The sequence below is a fragment of the Aphelocoma coerulescens genome, chromosome 2, assembly GCF_041296385.1.
Source record: "Aphelocoma coerulescens isolate FSJ_1873_10779 chromosome 2, UR_Acoe_1.0, whole genome shotgun sequence".
Lineage (NCBI taxonomy): Eukaryota > Metazoa > Chordata > Aves > Passeriformes > Corvidae > Aphelocoma > Aphelocoma coerulescens.
Window position 1 is genome coordinate 163346566 of NC_091015.1, and position 17313 is coordinate 163363878.

Here is a 17313-nt window from a genome sequence, read left to right on the forward strand (position 1 = left end):
TGGATATCCAGTTTCCTAGTGTAGACACCTAAGTGACCCTTCCAAAGTGCCTGATCTGTGCAGTGTGCTGCACCAGAGAGCATTGAGACTGAGTTTCAGGAGTCTGTGACTCAAAGGCTGGTCTGGATCATTTCAGTCCCCTGGGGATTGTTAGTCCAGAGCACATCCCCTCTCTACCATGAGCCTTCTTATATGTGTTATGTTTATATACGAGTCAAAATATCCGAGACAAGCCCTGCTGTATTCCATCAGACAAGCCCTGCTCAGCAACAACAAAACTATCTCTACATTGTCAACACTCTATTCAGCAGAAATCTATCTCCATACCAGCCACTGTGAAAAAAATTAACTCCATCCCAGCCAAAACCAGCACACTACTGCAGAGGGGCCATTCACATGGACACTTCTGCAAATGGCACCCAGAGTGAATTCAATAAAAATTTGAATTATAGAATCATAGAATGGTTTGGTTTGGAAGGGACCTAAAGGATCATTCAGTTCCAAACCTGCCACGGGCAGGGATACCTTCTGCTAGACCAGGGTGCTCAAAGTCCTGTTGCACTGGAACCTGCTCCAGTGCCTTACCACCCTCAAAGAGTTTCTTCCTACTATTTAATCTAAATTTAATCTCTTCCAGTTTAAAGCCATTTCCATTTTTTCTACCAGATAATAATCAGATAAGAAAGATTGTTTAATTTCCTTAACCCATACTCAGAACTCCACTGGCTCAAAGTCATTTACCAGCTTTCCAATCCCATCCATAGCAGGATGAATTTATCCCAGCAGTTCTTCCACTGGGTTTGTTCACCAGGTCCTCCAAGTGAATTTTTATAAAGCTTGTCTCTATGGAAAGACAACCAGGATGCACCAGCAACATGGTTTTGGTTAACATTCGAGCTGGTCTGAGCTGGCATCCTTCCCATTTTGGTTCCAATAAAGTACAGTTTGGTTTGGGGTCTGACTTTGTTACAGTGAGAACGGAAAGGATCATTAAGCACGAGTGGATTCACGCTTCAATTAACAACAACAACAAAAAAAGCTATTAGCAGCAAAGGTATCTTTCAATAATAGTAATTTAAAAAGCTGTCTCTGTTACTCTTAATTGTATTGCAGCCATTAGTTGTTTCTTAAAGCATTATCTCCTTGCTATAAATGAGTCAACAGACTGCAGCAGGTAATATCACAACACAATTCACTTCAAGGACAAATTTATCACAAGATTTAGGAACAAGCCAAGGATAAGGGAGAGGGAACCATTCTTCTCACAGGAGTAGTCCCTTAGGGATTAAATAAATTTGGCAGTGCAATCTTTGACCCTAAGCATATGGCAATACTTGATAACAGCTCTCTAAACTGACATTGTCTCCTTCAACTGCACAAATCCTGCAGCATCAGGGAGCTGGATGAGAAATGCAGCATGTCCGCCTCAGCTTGCAACAACACTGGCCTGAGTATCCATCAGTAATATAAATTTCAGCAGACTGATGTACTGGCAAAGGAAGCAAATATTATTGTATTCCCAGAATGCAGCAGGGAAAGGTTCAGCTCTTTTGCTTTTGGCTGTCAAAGTGAAGAATCCAATGAGAAAGTTATATAAGCACTCTCAAAAGTGAATGAAAAGAGAGAGACACTCAGAGGTTGAATCATGTCACCTGTCTCAAACAGGATGAAACATTCTCTTGAGATGTGTACTCCTTTCCACTGACTATCAAAAGACCGCAGACAAATAACTTTCAGGCTACTGTAGTTAGGTGATATGAATCCCACTAAAGATACTTGAATATAAAGATTCAAGTTGCCAAAATTTTTAAATTCTATTTATGCTTCTCAGTTGTGATCCAACATCAGTCTTTGATCTAAGCTACTAAGAGTCATTTGCCACAAAGCTTTAGAACTAGTGACTAAAATTCTGCTGCACCATTACACCTGTCATATTAGTATTGCAGCCTCTCACAAAGATGCTGCATCTTCAGTGCCAAAAAATAGAGGGGTTTTTAGTAGATATAGAACTAATATATAGATGGAACTAATATATGCTATCCATCTTGCTGTAAAACCCTGGAGGAACAAAGCACAGTGATTCCTATGGCAGTGTAGCTAAATGAAGCCCTGCCCAGAAGTTGTGGATTCGGTTGATTCTGTGTAGTTACTTTGCAGTAAAAATGTCCTGTATTTCATCCTCTCTAGAGCTTTAACAAACCTTTATCTACCTCACTGTAAAATAGACTGAAGCTTCAGGCTGAAAGGACACAGATTTATTTTTCAGAGTTTATATACATAGAAATAAATATCTTATATACAGTCACACACGTATATGTATTCTACATATAAATTACTTAGTTTCCTAGAGTACAGATGAAGTTATAGCTAAACTGACATTGAATGTTGACTATTAATTCATAAGGAAATTAATGGAGTTTAGGAATGTGATGTCCCATGACCCTGCTGCTCAACAGACAAAAATCACAGCATGTGACAAAAATCACCTTATCCAATTGAGCTACCTTTCCTGAAAGATACCTTCCCTACTTCTGGCCAGGATTAGCAGCAGTACTCACAATTCCCAAAATATATAGCATGCCAAAAAGCATTTTATGCAGAACTTAGAACTATTCTCCACCATTTTAAAATACATTAATACAGCAGAACTTGAAATTTCTTAATTGCATTTTAAAGAACTTAATTAGTACTTTACCAAAAAGCAGTTCTCCAAGGTGTCAGAGTACTCCTACTGCTTTTGTTTCACATCATAAACAACCTTACTGATTTGAAAAGGAATTTGGTGTTTGTGTGCAACTTGTCGGGAACTTGATGGTATTGAATCACTAACCCTACAATTTACTAACAAAAATAGCCCACCAGTTAAACCACACTGCAGCTCTACCACTGAAGAGAAAATATTCTTAACAGACTGGTACATTACAGATTGGTACATTACAATTCAATTTTGTTTGCTGGCTTGGTTGATTTAAAGAAAAAGAGTTGAAATTCAGTGGCATTTACAAACATCCACGGAAGAAAGGATGCACCACTTCATATTACCAAGGGATGAGAAAGGAAATCATTGTGTCATTTCAGTTTGAACTCCAGTAATAGCATGACTATCTCTGTTGCAGAGACACCACACAAGGTTTACAGGTATCACAGATCTGTTCAACCAGATGCCCCATCCCTGGAAGTGTTCAAGGCCAGGCTGGATGGAGTTCAGAGCAACCTGGGATCGTTGAAGATGTCCCTGTCCATGACAAGGGAGTTGGACTGAGATGATCTTAAAGGTCTCTTCTAACCCAGAACATTCTATGATTTAATGATCTACCTACAGCTTCAAAATAAGCCCTTCAAACTTAAATGCCCAGCTTTGCTTTGGTCCTGATCAGAGAAATAAACAACACTGCTGTTCTAACAAAGCTGTTCTAAAGACAGCTCAGCTAAAGACAGAACTGGAATCAATGGTTTCATTCCTGATCTTAAAAATAGGTGTTCCTGCCCATTTTGTTCCAGGTGTTAATGTGACAGCTTATCCAGATCCAAACACAGTTTGGGTCTTATAGTTCAGTTCTGCCTGTGAAATTGTTTCAAAATCAGTTTAATTTTTAGGGGATGCAAAGACCTTGATTCAATACCATGAAAGATCACAAATTTTCTGGTTAATCTATTTGATGAGAAAGCTGACTTTTTGTGCCAAACCTTTTCCCAAGTATCACAGGCAGCCCATGACCAGCAATCACTGCATCTTTCCATGAAATCCAGGACCTGCCATGGTACCTCCAAGCTCCCTCATTAGGTTGAATCATAGGATCTGCAGCTCTCAGTACAGTTACTCCTCACAAGAATTTGAGGCTGGAATTTATGGAGCCAGGAGCAAAAAAAAAAACCACCAGCCCTGAGAGACCAAGCTCACCATTGCTATAGTGGGCTTATAGAAATATTCATTTTATAAGAAGCTGGGGGTTTCAGGAAACCCACTGTGTTTCAGAAGTACAGTATGTTATGATGGAACCTTTCATACATTTCATGGGGTTTGCATGCTCTGACATGAATTCAACCTTTTCTATCATTTTCAGTAAATTCTACCAGCTCCATCAGGAGAACTGGGACTAAATCGCCATAGCACCCCCCCAGACTTTATCCATCCTAAATAGAACTACATCCCCAAATCGAGGGAGAGCAGAGGAAATCTTTAATTTGCAGGTGCACCTAACCACAGCAGGCAACGGTCTATTCCATTAATAGATTGTGCTGGAAGTTACCCTTAGATTTTGATGTGAATAGTCACATAAAGCATACAAATTAACAACAGGGCAGGCTTACAACACTAAGACTTTAAGTAAGTGGTGTCCTTTCAGTTTGAGGTCAGTTTAGGGGTTGTTAATGAAGGAGGAAGAAAGGCCTGACTGTACAAATCTGCTGAAATATAAAGTATTTTAGATTCGTGAAGTCTACATGCCAAGGATTTTCTCCTCATAGCTTTGTTTTTCTTGGACAGAAAAGCCTGTAACTAAACCTAAGGCCTCAGAGGTTTTTAAGTGCCTTGCCCTAGTCTCCTGCTGAGCATCTGGCCATCTTCAGAGGTTATTCTTTCTACTGAACATTCCTCAGCAGTCCATCAGACAGCAAACACCAAGAAAGACAGTGCTGCCCCAAGGACAAGTTGTCTCTTTTACCCCATCATTTGGACTCCACTGGAGCAGACAGAAAGCCTCCTTCTGATTGCAGCTGGAGAAGTTTTGGGCTCTACAGATCAATTTTGAACAGGCTGAGCATCCACAGATCCTGCAAAATCAATGAGGGCTGCAGATATTGTTGGAAAACAAGCTACTTCCAGCACATAAGAATATGTTTTTTGCCTGCTCCTTTTTCTGTATTTCTCCTTCACCTCTACATTATTTAGAAATGGCTTCCATAGTCACCACATTTCCCCCCTTTTTTTTTCTCCAAGCAGTTCATTACTTTTTCATAAGATGCCATTTCTCCTGGCTCTGAGACTCATGCTTTCTCTGACTGACTCAGTGTTTCTTTCTAAATCTGGGACTTACTTTTATCTGAGTCTTTGCCTTTACAATTAGTTTTACTGTACATCAAACATTGTTCAGAGAGCTTTCTTGTCCGAAATGAAAAAAAACCTATTACAATCTTGGGGAGATGTTATCAACCAGCCTGATTTTGTGATTTCAGACAAGATGTTGGCAGTCCAGAGATTCACTGCTTTACATAAAGTGATTGCCTGTGGTTTATGATGCTACTATTTGTCTGTAACTGCTAAAGAAAGAAGCTAGAGATAAGAAAGGCAAGTGCAAAAGGTTTAATTGATCTCATTTTATTATATTCCTATCTTCAGAGTCCCATATTAATATTCCCAGTGGTATGTATGAAATTGCAGGATTGGAACAGACTCCTTTTCTCACAAACTTCATCAAAGAAAAGAAGTAAAACCATTTTCTGTCACAGACTTATTTCTAAAACTCTGGTTTTTGGATGACTTCTGGATTCATATCTTTTCTCCCTCACCAAAGAAGAAATCAGGCCACAGATGCTGAAATATCCTCATCACCTGAGGGCAATGTCTAAGACATTGCTTTTTCCAATGTACAAGGGAAGGAAAATAAATCAATAAATCACTTTCTGAAACTCTAACAGAGCTAACATCCATTCTGGAGGAGAGAAGCTACCCGGGTGCACAGAAATATCAAAGTGCTGCCTGGAGGCACTGACAGACAGTCTGTGTCTAAGTGAAGGTGGTGGCAAGCTTGCTTATCCCTCCTACCAACAACTCCCAGCAAGATGCTCCCAGCCAGACACAGTGTGTCTGAGGAGGGAGAACTCTGCCATCCCTCCCTGAACAAACAGGAGCTAAGGCTGTACTAAAACAGCAACAATCGTGTGTACTGGAAGGCCTGTTTAAGGAAAATGGAACAGGATCCTGAAGAGATCCATCTGCAGCGGGATATTTTTGTTAAGCAAGCTGTTTATTCAAGGCAAGCAAGTTGTGCTGAAGCCGAGAAGTGGAGTTTGAATGGGAAAAAAACCTGCCTAGCAATCCACTTTATGCACACTTCAACCAGAGAACAGCAGAGCACAGGCTTGGGTTTGCATTGGGAGCACATGAAGGATGTTCCTCAGTTTTCTGGAGTCCTTAACTAATGTTCATCAAGCTGATATGAGCTAGCACTGCACCAAAGGACACAATCCAGGTCTTCTGCTCCTAGTTAGCCATTCTCACCTTGTGCCAGTTCCTCCCCTGGGACAGCATGGTGAACTAAATCTGAGTAAAAACTAATCTGGGAAAGAAAACAAAAATATTCCTTGGCTCCCTGCTATAGTTCATGGTGGGGCCACACAAATGCATGTGCTGGCAGATGGGAGAAGGAAGTTAAGAAGAATAAGATTTTCTTTTTTAGAAGTTGGGCTGGTCATAAAACAGCACTGTTGCAAATCTCAGAATAAACCTATTCATTTCAGAGTACCAAGCAAAAGAGGAACTTATTGAAAATCATATAATTGTTTATGTTGGAAAAGACCAATGAGAATATTGAGTCCAACCATTAACCCAGCACTGCCAGGTCCACCAATAAACCATGTCCCAAAGTGTCACACCTACACATCTTTTAAATACCTCCAGGGATGGTGACTCCACCACTTCCCTGGGCAGCCTCTTACACTGCTTGACAATCCTTTCAGTGAAGAAATTTTTTCTTAATATCCAATCTAAACTTCCCCTGGTGAAACTTGAGGCCATTTCCTCTTGTCCTGTTGCTTGTTACCTGGGAGAAGAGACCAATCCCCACGTGGCTACACCCTCCTCTCAGGGAGTTGTAGAGAGTTATAAGATTCCTCCTCAGCCTTCTTTTCCCCAGGCTTAACACTCCCAGCTCCCTCAGCCACTACTCAAAGGACTTGTGCTCAAGACCCTTCACCAGCTTTGATGCCCTTCTTTGGACATGCAACATTTAAATGATGTGGAGATTACACAGTGCCAGAACTGTAGTTATCATCTGGGAAAACAGTCGCTTCTGCACAATCTGTGGAGGAACTGAAGGGCAACCAGCAGCCACAGCTCATTCCCAAAGTTCAAGGCTGCCTGCCAGAAGCCAGCTCTGGAACCATTTCTCTCTAAGCTGGTGATGATGATTGGGCCAAGTGGAAAATTAGATCTGAGAGTTTCAGACATTTTATTTGAAAATAAAACATTCTGTAAAAGAATATCTGAATATCTCTGCTGTGCTTCCTGGAGCCAATAGACAGTTGTCCAACTAAATTGCAGAAGACCACCACTAAATAAATATTTTGTCTCCTCACATCCATGAAAATCATTTTTTTTCTTTAGTTTCAAGAAAAGGATAAATCAGTCGGAAATTCTGTCACAGACCTTTTATGCCTTCACAGGACACCGCAGTTAGCCAGCAAATATGGTGATGAAAGGATAAGTGATCCTGTCATCTGTAACATGAGTGATGCTACAAGTTGGAGATGTTACAGAGTTTGGGAAAGGCACCACTGCAGCTGTGGGAGTAGAGCATCAAGAAGCAGCAGGACATATCAGAGGTGACATCAGCTGGGTCACTGCCCAGCTGCAGCTTTTTAAAAAGCAGCAGTGGTCTGCTGAGCTTTTAGCAGACTTCCCAAGCCATCTGAAAGTCACTAGATTTTCAAGTGATGGTCAAATTCTTAGTACCTGCCCCTAATCTGGACATCTTCTTAAGCAGCAAAATTTGGAACACACCCTTAGGTGTTGATATGTTCCAATATTTCAGTATTTTTGTGAGATTTGACTGTACTGATAAGTCTCTTAGGAGGTGTCAGTCAAGATACGGCAATTCAGATGCCTGCCTTTTGTCATGGTCTCTGTGCATGAGGTATTTTTAACACTGAAGGCCAAGAAGAAACAGCTTGCTGTTCTTCTGTGATTATATCATGAACCTGGGCAAAGGGAACCTCAAAAAAAGACATTTCTGAAGCCTTCAGACTATTCTTTTGACAGGCCTTCAAGGTGTTGCCTTGAAGGCTGGAAGCCCTTCATCATCAGTAACAGAACAGTAGAAGTGTATGTCTTGTTTTATGCACTTCCCAAAGTCAACAAAGATGTGTAAAAATAGAAATATAAATGGACATGTGACTGCTTTTGATATCACAGGCCTCACTAAATCAACTGAAATCAATAACAAACCATCGGTATCAAGCTATTTTTTAAACAATTCAGCCTCATCTCCTTCTGTTTGCAAAGCACTTGAGATTCATGTGATGATGGTCCTTTGGTCTAGTATATTTTTAAATATTCCATATCTGCCTGTTGTTATCCCTGCAACATATAAGCAGGAACTGTATTTAGGAAGCATGTAGTATCTTTGGAATTTTTAGCAGAATGTATCTCTCCTGCTTTCCTGTGAAAGCATCACCCATTCTTGCCTGCCAGCTATAGTCCAGAATGTAATGGAGACGTGTGGCAAAAATATCTCCCCCTGCCGTGATGTCCTGCTGAGCAGACATGTTATTTTTCGATTATGCTATGCTTACTGCCACAAGATCAAATGAAAGCTGAAATGCTATTAATGCACTCAATGAGTCTTAGCAATGTTCTTAGCAATAAATTCAGTCAAATATAGCAAGATGGAATGACAGAGTCTAGGCCAGATGTCCAGGGAGACCTGAGACAAGTGATTCTGAACAGCTGCTGGCGTGAAATCCAGCATTTGCAACACTTGACGACCCTTCCCATTTCAGTGGCAGTACCAGGACTGGAGGACTCATCAGTGGTCAGTACAAAATAAACTTCCTCCCATTTCCGCCCTTTGATTGATGTGTCTCCCTGGAGCTCACAAGGGATTATGTCTATTAAAACCCCAGCTTGGCTGTGGCAATATACGCTTTTGTCTCAGAATGTGCACAAAACAAACAGCAGCTTGGCATGTGCCCTGGTCACGTTTTCCACCCACCCTGTGGTTTGTATGTTCATGTTTTGTGCAGTGCTGTCATTAAAACCACTGAGAGCTAACTGCAACAGCTGTTAAAGGTTGACCTTCTAAATATGTAGAAGGTCCGGCCATCACTCCTTTCCTGTTCCTGCTGTATTAACATAGAATTTAAAAGTGGTACATGCACAAGAAATCTCTTGGTCCTGTTCTCCACCTCAATTCTCTCACCCTCCCAGTTCTACCTCACACATGCAGGTAACAAAAAATTAACTGATCTCTACCATAGTATTTCTGCTGGAGGTGCTCTCACTACCTCATCTTCTGCTTCAGCAAGATTTTCATGATTTTTTAGACCTGATCTAAACATCATGCCTCTCAAAAACTTTCTGTGTGCAAAGCAGTAAATTAAGTAAGTATGATAACACTGATTCTTGCCAAAGACCACTTTCCCTGTTTTAAATGTAGGAAGAAAAAAATTAGGGAAGACTTTGGGATAGTGTATTTAAGGGGGAAAAGTTTCTATGCAGGAGAAATTGCAGTCAGAGGTGAGAATATGTGAGCGAAATAGCCGAGCAGACACAGAGGTCAGTGGAGAAGGAGGGGCAGGAGATGCTCCAGGTGTCAGAAGATTCCCCTGCAGCTCCTGTGCAGCCCATGGTGAGGCAGCTGTGTCCCTGCAGCACATGGGGGAGCAGAGATCCACCTGCATTCCGGGAAGGATCCCACACCAAGGCAGGTGGATACCTGAAGGAGGTTGTGGCTTAGCCCATGCTGGAGAAGACTCCTGGCAGGACCTGTGGACACATGGAGAGAGGAGCTCATGCCAGAGAAGGGAAAGAGTGCGAGGAGTCCTCCTCACTAGGAGGAAGGAGCAGCAGAGATGTGTGATGGACTGCCCACAGCCCCCAGTTCTTACTGAGCTCACTAGTGCAGGCGGAAGCAAACACCTTGGAGAGGAGGGACTCATCAGATTCAGGATGAAGGATGCTCCCAGTGGTCCTTTGCAATTGAATGAGAAGTGTTATGCTGGCACGTGTGGACACAGGATGGGCTCAGAAAGCCACAGACAGATGGTATTATACTCCGACAGGCAGGTAAAGGAATTTTTGAGTAGGCAACAAATGGTGACCCAGGTACAAAGCAGAGAAAACACTTGCTTTGGAAAAGGAAAGCAATAGAATTGCAAACGAAAATAACATTTTTGGAGTTCAGCAGCTGCAGCAGGAAGTTGTTTGAGTTGGCCAAGTGTGCCAACCAGAAGGGTTTACCCTTCTCTATTACAGCCCAGTTGTGTGTAGGATTACATAAGATTTTCACAGAAAAAAAACAAGCTCCTTCAGTCTGCATATCTTACAGTCATTATCCCCCATGACTTCCATTTGTATGGGGATTACCCCACCCATTACCCATTTATGTTTAGGCTAAAAAAGCAGTCATATCTTGACATTGCTGGGCAATGTCAACTAGACTCTGCCTACTCGTGCTTGTCATTCTTTAAGGACCCTACATAAGCCCAGAGCTTTTTTCTTACAAACAGAGTTTACAGAATGCAATAACAGGTCTTCACAACATCATCTACGAGGCCTGTTCACAGTAACCACAACACACACTGCAGCAAAACCAGGCAGGTTTCAGGTAGTCACTAAGAACAAGAGAGTGATTTATCTGGTGGAAGGAGAACAGGCTGTGTGACTGCTGTTCCTGTTAAAGTGCTGGGAGATACCAGCCACAATGCCATTCCCATGCTCTTCACCAAGGAGCTGGAAAATCAAGGTCATTTATTCAGTGCAAATCCTCCACACTTTTCTCCATTAAAAGTCATTCAAGACATCACCAATCCTTGTGCTGTTGGTGGCCAGAGCACTACAGAACACCAGTTGTCAGTAGAGTTGAGATGCTGAAAGGCAGAAAAGCACAAACATCCCTTTGCTTCCTTAAGGATCCTTCCCAGCAGCATCCAGAGCATTCTTTTCACAGTACAATGCCAGCAAATAAGGTGGGGGGAAAGACTGTACACAAAATAACCCAAAATCTATGTATAAATGCAATATTCATATTCAGTAGTCCAAATTATTATAAAGTAATTAACTATATCAGAATGAAAAGGGAATTAATCTTTTGCTCTGGAAGATGACCTATAGTTAATACTGACTTGGGAGAAAAACCCATCATATCTCCTGTAGTAAAACAACAGAATCATAACACCAGAGAATAGTTTGGGCTGGAAGGGACCTTAAAGATCACCCAATTCCAAATCCCTGCCATAATCAGGTACAACTTCCACTAGATCAGCTTGCTCAAAGCTCCACCCAACCTGACCTTTAACAGTGATCTCTTACGGAGTGGAACTGAGTGGAAGACATGAAAATAAAGAAGTATAAGCATGAAAGAAAACAATCACAGCTTTTCATACCTATATGCTAACTGAACCTATTTTAATTCTGCAGAATGGGGCATTCTACTTACTCTCACAGAGACGCCTCCTCAGCTTCCCCCGAATTTTATCGATGGCGTTGTAATCAGAGACATGAAACACGTGAGCAGACTTGGGCTCTGAAGCAATCTCATCGAGTTCCTCTTTTAAGGCTTCTCCAACACCCACAGCAAAAATCCTAATCCCAGCCTGATGGGCTGCAGTGGCTGGATCCAAGACAAAATCCTGGCTCCTTCCGTCAGTCAAAAGGATAGCCACCTTTTTAACAGTTCGATCACTAAGTCTCCCACCAGCTTCTTTGGAAAAACTGTAGGTGGTGATGTACCTGAGAGCATCGCCAGTGTTCGTGTTACCCCCATAATACTGAATCTTTCGTGCAGCCTCTTTGATTTCCTCACGGGTTTTGTACTTTCCCAGGTCGAACTCCGTGGTTGGATGATCGCTGTATCGCACCACACCTACACGGGTTTTGTCTGGCCCAATCTCAAAAGTTTCCACCAAATTAGACACCCACTGACGAACTTTCTCAAAATCTTCTTTTCCAACGCTGGAGGAGGCATCCAAGAGGAAGACAAGGTCGTAGTGAACACTTTTGCAACCTGCAAGAGTGGCAGGAAACATTGTTAAGTGGCAGGAAACATACCAAATATTCCCTAGCCACAGCTCCCTTGTGAGCAATTTGGAGGAGGCAGCAAACCCTCTCCCTATCCTGCAGAGGAAAAGCAGATTCCTAGCCTTTCTTCCTTGTGATTCAGCTCATCTGTTTCAGGACATCTACAGACCAGTACACAATTTGCTTTGAAATGCAAACGCTTTCCATTCCTTTGCTTCTAACTACTTCTGCTCAATCCTTCACCTACACCCCCTGCATGCACATGAAGCTCTTTTTCTCTGACTTCATTGCAGTGCCTTTGCTCAGGCAATGCTCTGAAATGACCTGGACAGATCAAGAGCCCTGCCCTGACCTTGCCTATGCCAATCCTGACCCTGAGTAGTGAAGCTTTCGTGTTCCCTCTTGCATTAATGTTATGATTAATTTATGCTTAGCTAGAGGTAGTTATTTTGCCCAGTGTGATATGTTGATGTAGCAAGTCTATAACAAGATTATTTCAATTTTGAGGCTTTCTGCCACTGACTATTGACTAAAGGATGACTCACTGAATTTTAGGATGTGTTCCTCAACAACAAAGGGCAGCTGCCTTGTAAGGGAAAAGTTCACTTATACCCACAACCATCCCTTTGCCTCCAACCATGATATTTTCAATGTGAGGCCTGTGTAATTCAAAACACAAATTTATTTTAATTGCAACTTGTTTGGTCTATCAGTCCAGACTATCATTTGTCAGACACTTGCAAAAAAAAGTAGATCTCTCAGGAGATGTTTCTTAGCTGTTTCTGGATACATGCAAGTCAGGACGCAGTAGATCCATAAAAGTCCCACAGATGCCCAAGATTTATCAACATAATGCCCCAGCTGGACAAAATGTGCATATAAATACATATGTTTCTCTAAACCAGTATTATAGACCACAATCCCTAATAAATTATGAGTTTTAAGACTCAAAGCTGCTCTACAAAGTCAGTTTGATCACAGCCATTACTTCTCCAGCTTGTCTCATGTTGTCTCACAAAGTAAAACTGCATGTTTGAACCAGTGGTAAAAAATACATATTTCCTATTGAATTCCAGCACTTGAACCGATAGGAAAGTCAAAAAGTCTTCTCCCACACCCAGATTTTGAAATAAATTGGCTCTGGTTCTTTTGCTCATCCTAGGGTTGTGACCCTGCCCGGAATGGAAGAATTCCAGAACACCCTACTGCACTGGGCAGGAGGGAGTGGGTAGCTCAGCTACATGGAGAGGATTTGCCTAAGGAGAAGAGTAAAAGCATTACAAAAGAGTAGGTCAGTGTTCACGGTATTGCATGATGACCATGAGAATGATTGACTGCACACTTGGAGTGTGGCAGGTGATGAGAAATGAGCATCATCACCTGCTGCTGTGTTGACTTCTGTAGCAGAGCGCATCCCAGCACATTCCAGGTGCAGGGCCCATGGGAACAACCTATGCACAAAGGATTGGGACCACACTGGGATCACCCCATCCACATGGGATCTCTTTGGAAATGACCTGTTGTTGTGGTTGCCCAGCTGGCAACTAATTACCACACACCCCCTCACCCACTGCCCTCAGCAGGATCAGGGGGAAGAGAATTGGAAAGGTAAAAGTGGGTTGAGAGAAGAAAGTTTAATAATTGAAATAAAATACTATAACACAAAATAAGAAGAAGAGAAAGAAGAAGTTGTAATGAAAAGCAAAATAACAAAGAGATATAAATAAAACCCAAGAACGAGGAGAGATGCAAATGAAAACAGTTGCTCACCACTGACTGACTCACAGACAGTGCCTGAGCAGGAGTCTCCAGCCAAGTGACTCCCCAGTTTTATTCCTGAGCATGGCACCTTATGGTTTGGGATACCCCTCTGGTCAGGTGGGGGCAGCTGTCCCGACTTTATCCCCTCCCAATTTCTTGTGCACCCCCAGCCTCCTGGCTGGTGTGAGGAGGAATAAAAAAGGCCTTGGCTCAGTGTGAGCTCTGCTCATCAGTAACAAAAACATCCCTGTGTCATCAACACCGTTTCCAGCACAAATCCAAAGCACAGCCCCATACCAGCTACTGTGAGGAAAATTAACTCTATCTGAGCCAAAACCTTCCTGTGGGAATGTGTTCTGTGATGGCATCTGTGAGCAAGGGAGTGCTTGTCTCTAACCCCAAAGCAAGAAAAGTCTGTCTGGAAAAACTCTCTTAATGGCAGTCTGAGAGGGGAGATGATGGTTTATATAATTTTATATTTTGGCATGTAAGTAACATTAAATCTCTGTATATCAGCTGGACCCTCAAGTGTGATTCTGCTTGATTTTTGGAGAATATAAAGGATTAACAGCAAAAGGTAAGAAAGGATTCTACACTTTCCCACCTCACCTCCTTCCTAAATTCATTATTATATTAATCTATTCTGGCTGGAAGAATGTTAATTAGGTGAGACTAACTAGAGAGCAAAACCCACAAGGTACAGAACTTCCTGTAACTTTAATGACTCTCAGCAGGTGAGACAACTGCAATTTCAAAACAAACAGAACAGACAGAATGAATTCTGTCTGTGTTCAAGGGCAATGAGCCTTAAAACAAGGGGGAGTTAAGGTTTAAAAAGTGATGTCTATTCAAGGCAGCATTGCATGGAAGAAAAACATGGTCTTTCAGGATCATTTTTTTTGAGTTAGTGATTCTTTGCTTACACGCCTGATGGCAGTGAGATGAAATGCTGCAGAAATGCTTTTAGTAAATATTAATCTGCATTTTTAGCACTCTAATGTCCACTGCTGGACAAAATTGATTGTTTGCCAAGAATGCCATAACATTACTTTTTACTGGCAGAAACAATTCAGTTCATGTTAAGGGAATATGGGAGATAACTCATAGAAAGCAAAAATTCAGGTTTGTGATTGCAGAAATGCTCTCTGGGAGCATGATTCAAGGAGTTGTGTTCATCTACTCAGACACTGAATGAACTGTTTTGCAATATTTCCTTTAAAAATAGTTCACAAACAAGCTATAAGCCCAAAACTATTTAAAGTAAGCACAGAAGGAACATATAAATGCCACCACTATATTCTGCCTGTGACAGGTCCAGAAGCAGAGAAAAAAATGTGAGATTTCACTTTTTTTGGTTACTAAGTATTTATTCCTGTTAAACTTCATCTAGAAAACCATAGAAAGATCACATAATAAAGCTGCAAAGCAGCTATTCCTTAAAGTGAAAGAAGGCCTAAAAAAGCCTTTTCTTTCTTATAAAATACCCAAGCCTACAGACTAGCTGCTTTCCTAGAAAAAGAGAGGGAAAACCTCCATCTCAAAATGCCTTTGGACTCTTATAAAAAAATTGTGTGGGTCTACAACCACGTTAAATTTGAGGTGTGGCATCACTGATGCCAGATAACTCAACTCTTCTTGCTACCACACAAAAGCCAACGTGTCCTTGTCAAGGATCCCTGTAAGAACAGTCCCTCAGCTACACCATCCTCTAATGCATTCAGTGGCATTTGGGGGAGTGTTCATGAGCCCAGGCCAAAAGCTGTGCCAGGGACCATGCTAGCAACTAGACAGTAGAGAAGCATAGAATCCTAGAGTCACTTAGGTTGGAAAAGGCCTCTGAGATCATAAATTTCGACCACTAACCCAACACTGTTATGTCCATCACTAAGCCATGTCCCTAAGCACCACATCAACACGTCCTTCAAATATCTTGAATCAAGGGAGGGTAAGAACAGTACCCTGGCCCTGTTTAGCTCACAGGACAGTCACAGCCAGGCAGAAGATTCACCAGGTCTCATCTGACACCCACAGGAGGCAATGGAAGACGTGATCTCCATGCCAGTGCAGGGTAGATGCAGCACATCCAGAGCTAACTGTGGCGAGCTGCTCCTCTCGCTGTGGGTAGCTGAGCTAAACTTTCTAAGCCTGCAACAGAACAAGAGACCCAGGTAAACCACAGCCTTGATCCCTGAGCCTTCTCCATCCCTAAGGTCCATTTAATGTATTTTCAGCAGTAAATTTCTTGGGTTGTTTATAGTTTTCCTCCTTGTACTGATGGCTTCCCAGCCATGGGAGAGCCCCAGCACCTCCAGGGCACGAGGCAGTAAACTGAAGGCATACCTGCTCTTTGTGCCTCGGTTCTCTCCCCGCTGAACATGAATGTGAGAAGAACCAAGAGATGGAGCACACAGCACCTTCCCATCATGGACATATCCATATCTCCTTTCTCACATCAGCTCGTCTTTTCTCCGTGGTGCGAAGCTTGCTAGAAATCCAACACGCAGCCTAGAGAGGGAAATAAAGAGCAAGTGTTATCTCACAGCAGCACAAACGGCAGCAGTGATGCAAGTCATGAGAGCAACGTTTTGGAGAGTCGCCTCTTCTGCCTGTCATTTTACTTGACTAGACATAAACTGCTCAGACAAAGAGGCAGGAGTTCACCTACTTTTCAAAAGCTATACTTGTTCACTGGCTCTATTCACTGTGAAGCAGCTGAATGGAAACAGGAGAGAGATTACCAGATTATTATACTTTAATTGAGCCCACTGCCAACTACACAATCAGCGCACTGGAGTGGAAACCATTCCTGACCTGGCCCTCCCACGCATTCATCATTAGGAGATACACAGCGCAGAGCCCAGATACAAACCACTACAAATCACACACACAACCCGTTGCCACTTCACCCATCGCTGCTTTCAGTCAGTTCAGCAGCCCCTAAAATGACACATGCTAAAAACACAACACTGTTTTCATATATATATTTGTTGCCATTGGTCCTTCTTGGTAGGAGTAAACTCAGCAGTTTCAAAACATGTCTTTCCACTATTTAGTTTAAAGACGTGCAAAAACTCAGGGTTATCTTCAGTATAAGGTCTTTGGTTTGAGTTGACTGTGAGTGGAGTCACTGAAGTCAGAAGGTATTGTAAGAAGTCAGGCAAAGTGGCTGAGCTGTTAAGTTAAGCTGTGTTTTCTAACACTAGATAGACACTTTAAAAAATTAATCTCTTATTGCTCTTGTTTTATTATTTTTTATTATATCATAAAGTCATTGCAGTTTGATCTACTGTTTGCACACCCAGAAGGGAGAAACCAGCTTCCACTCTGCAGCTCTCACTGCCTAAGGCATTATTTTTAAAAACTTTCTCCCAGATTCTGATTCCTTCTTTTCCTCTTTAATGATTTTAATGATTTCTTTGTCCATTTTCTTGGGGAAGTTCTGCCTTCTCAGTGTTTTAACATGCATGTCTGCTTCTCACTGTTGGTAGCTGGGTAGAAGTCATGAAGGGGACACTGTCTGATGTAGTTCATTGCTGCAGGGTCGATTATGCCTTCTAGGATATTTCTTTTCAAAGCAATAAGGTTCTGTGGGAATC

General features: G+C 42.0%; 1 protein-coding gene across 1 annotated transcript in view; it reads right to left on the reverse strand.

The window, feature by feature from the left end:
- The window catches only part of COL22A1 (collagen type XXII alpha 1 chain), a 200630-nt gene extending 184476 nt beyond the window's left edge, over window positions 1-16154 (reverse strand). Inside the window, exons 1-2 of the mRNA XM_069005532.1 lie at window positions 16058-16154; window positions 11376-11942 (exon numbers count right to left, since the gene is read on the reverse strand). Of these exons, the coding sequence (XP_068861633.1) occupies window positions 11376-11942; window positions 16058-16154 (664 nt within the window). The remainder of the gene's footprint in view (window positions 1-11375; window positions 11943-16057) is intronic.
- Between the last annotated feature and the right edge of the window lie 1159 nt (window positions 16155-17313).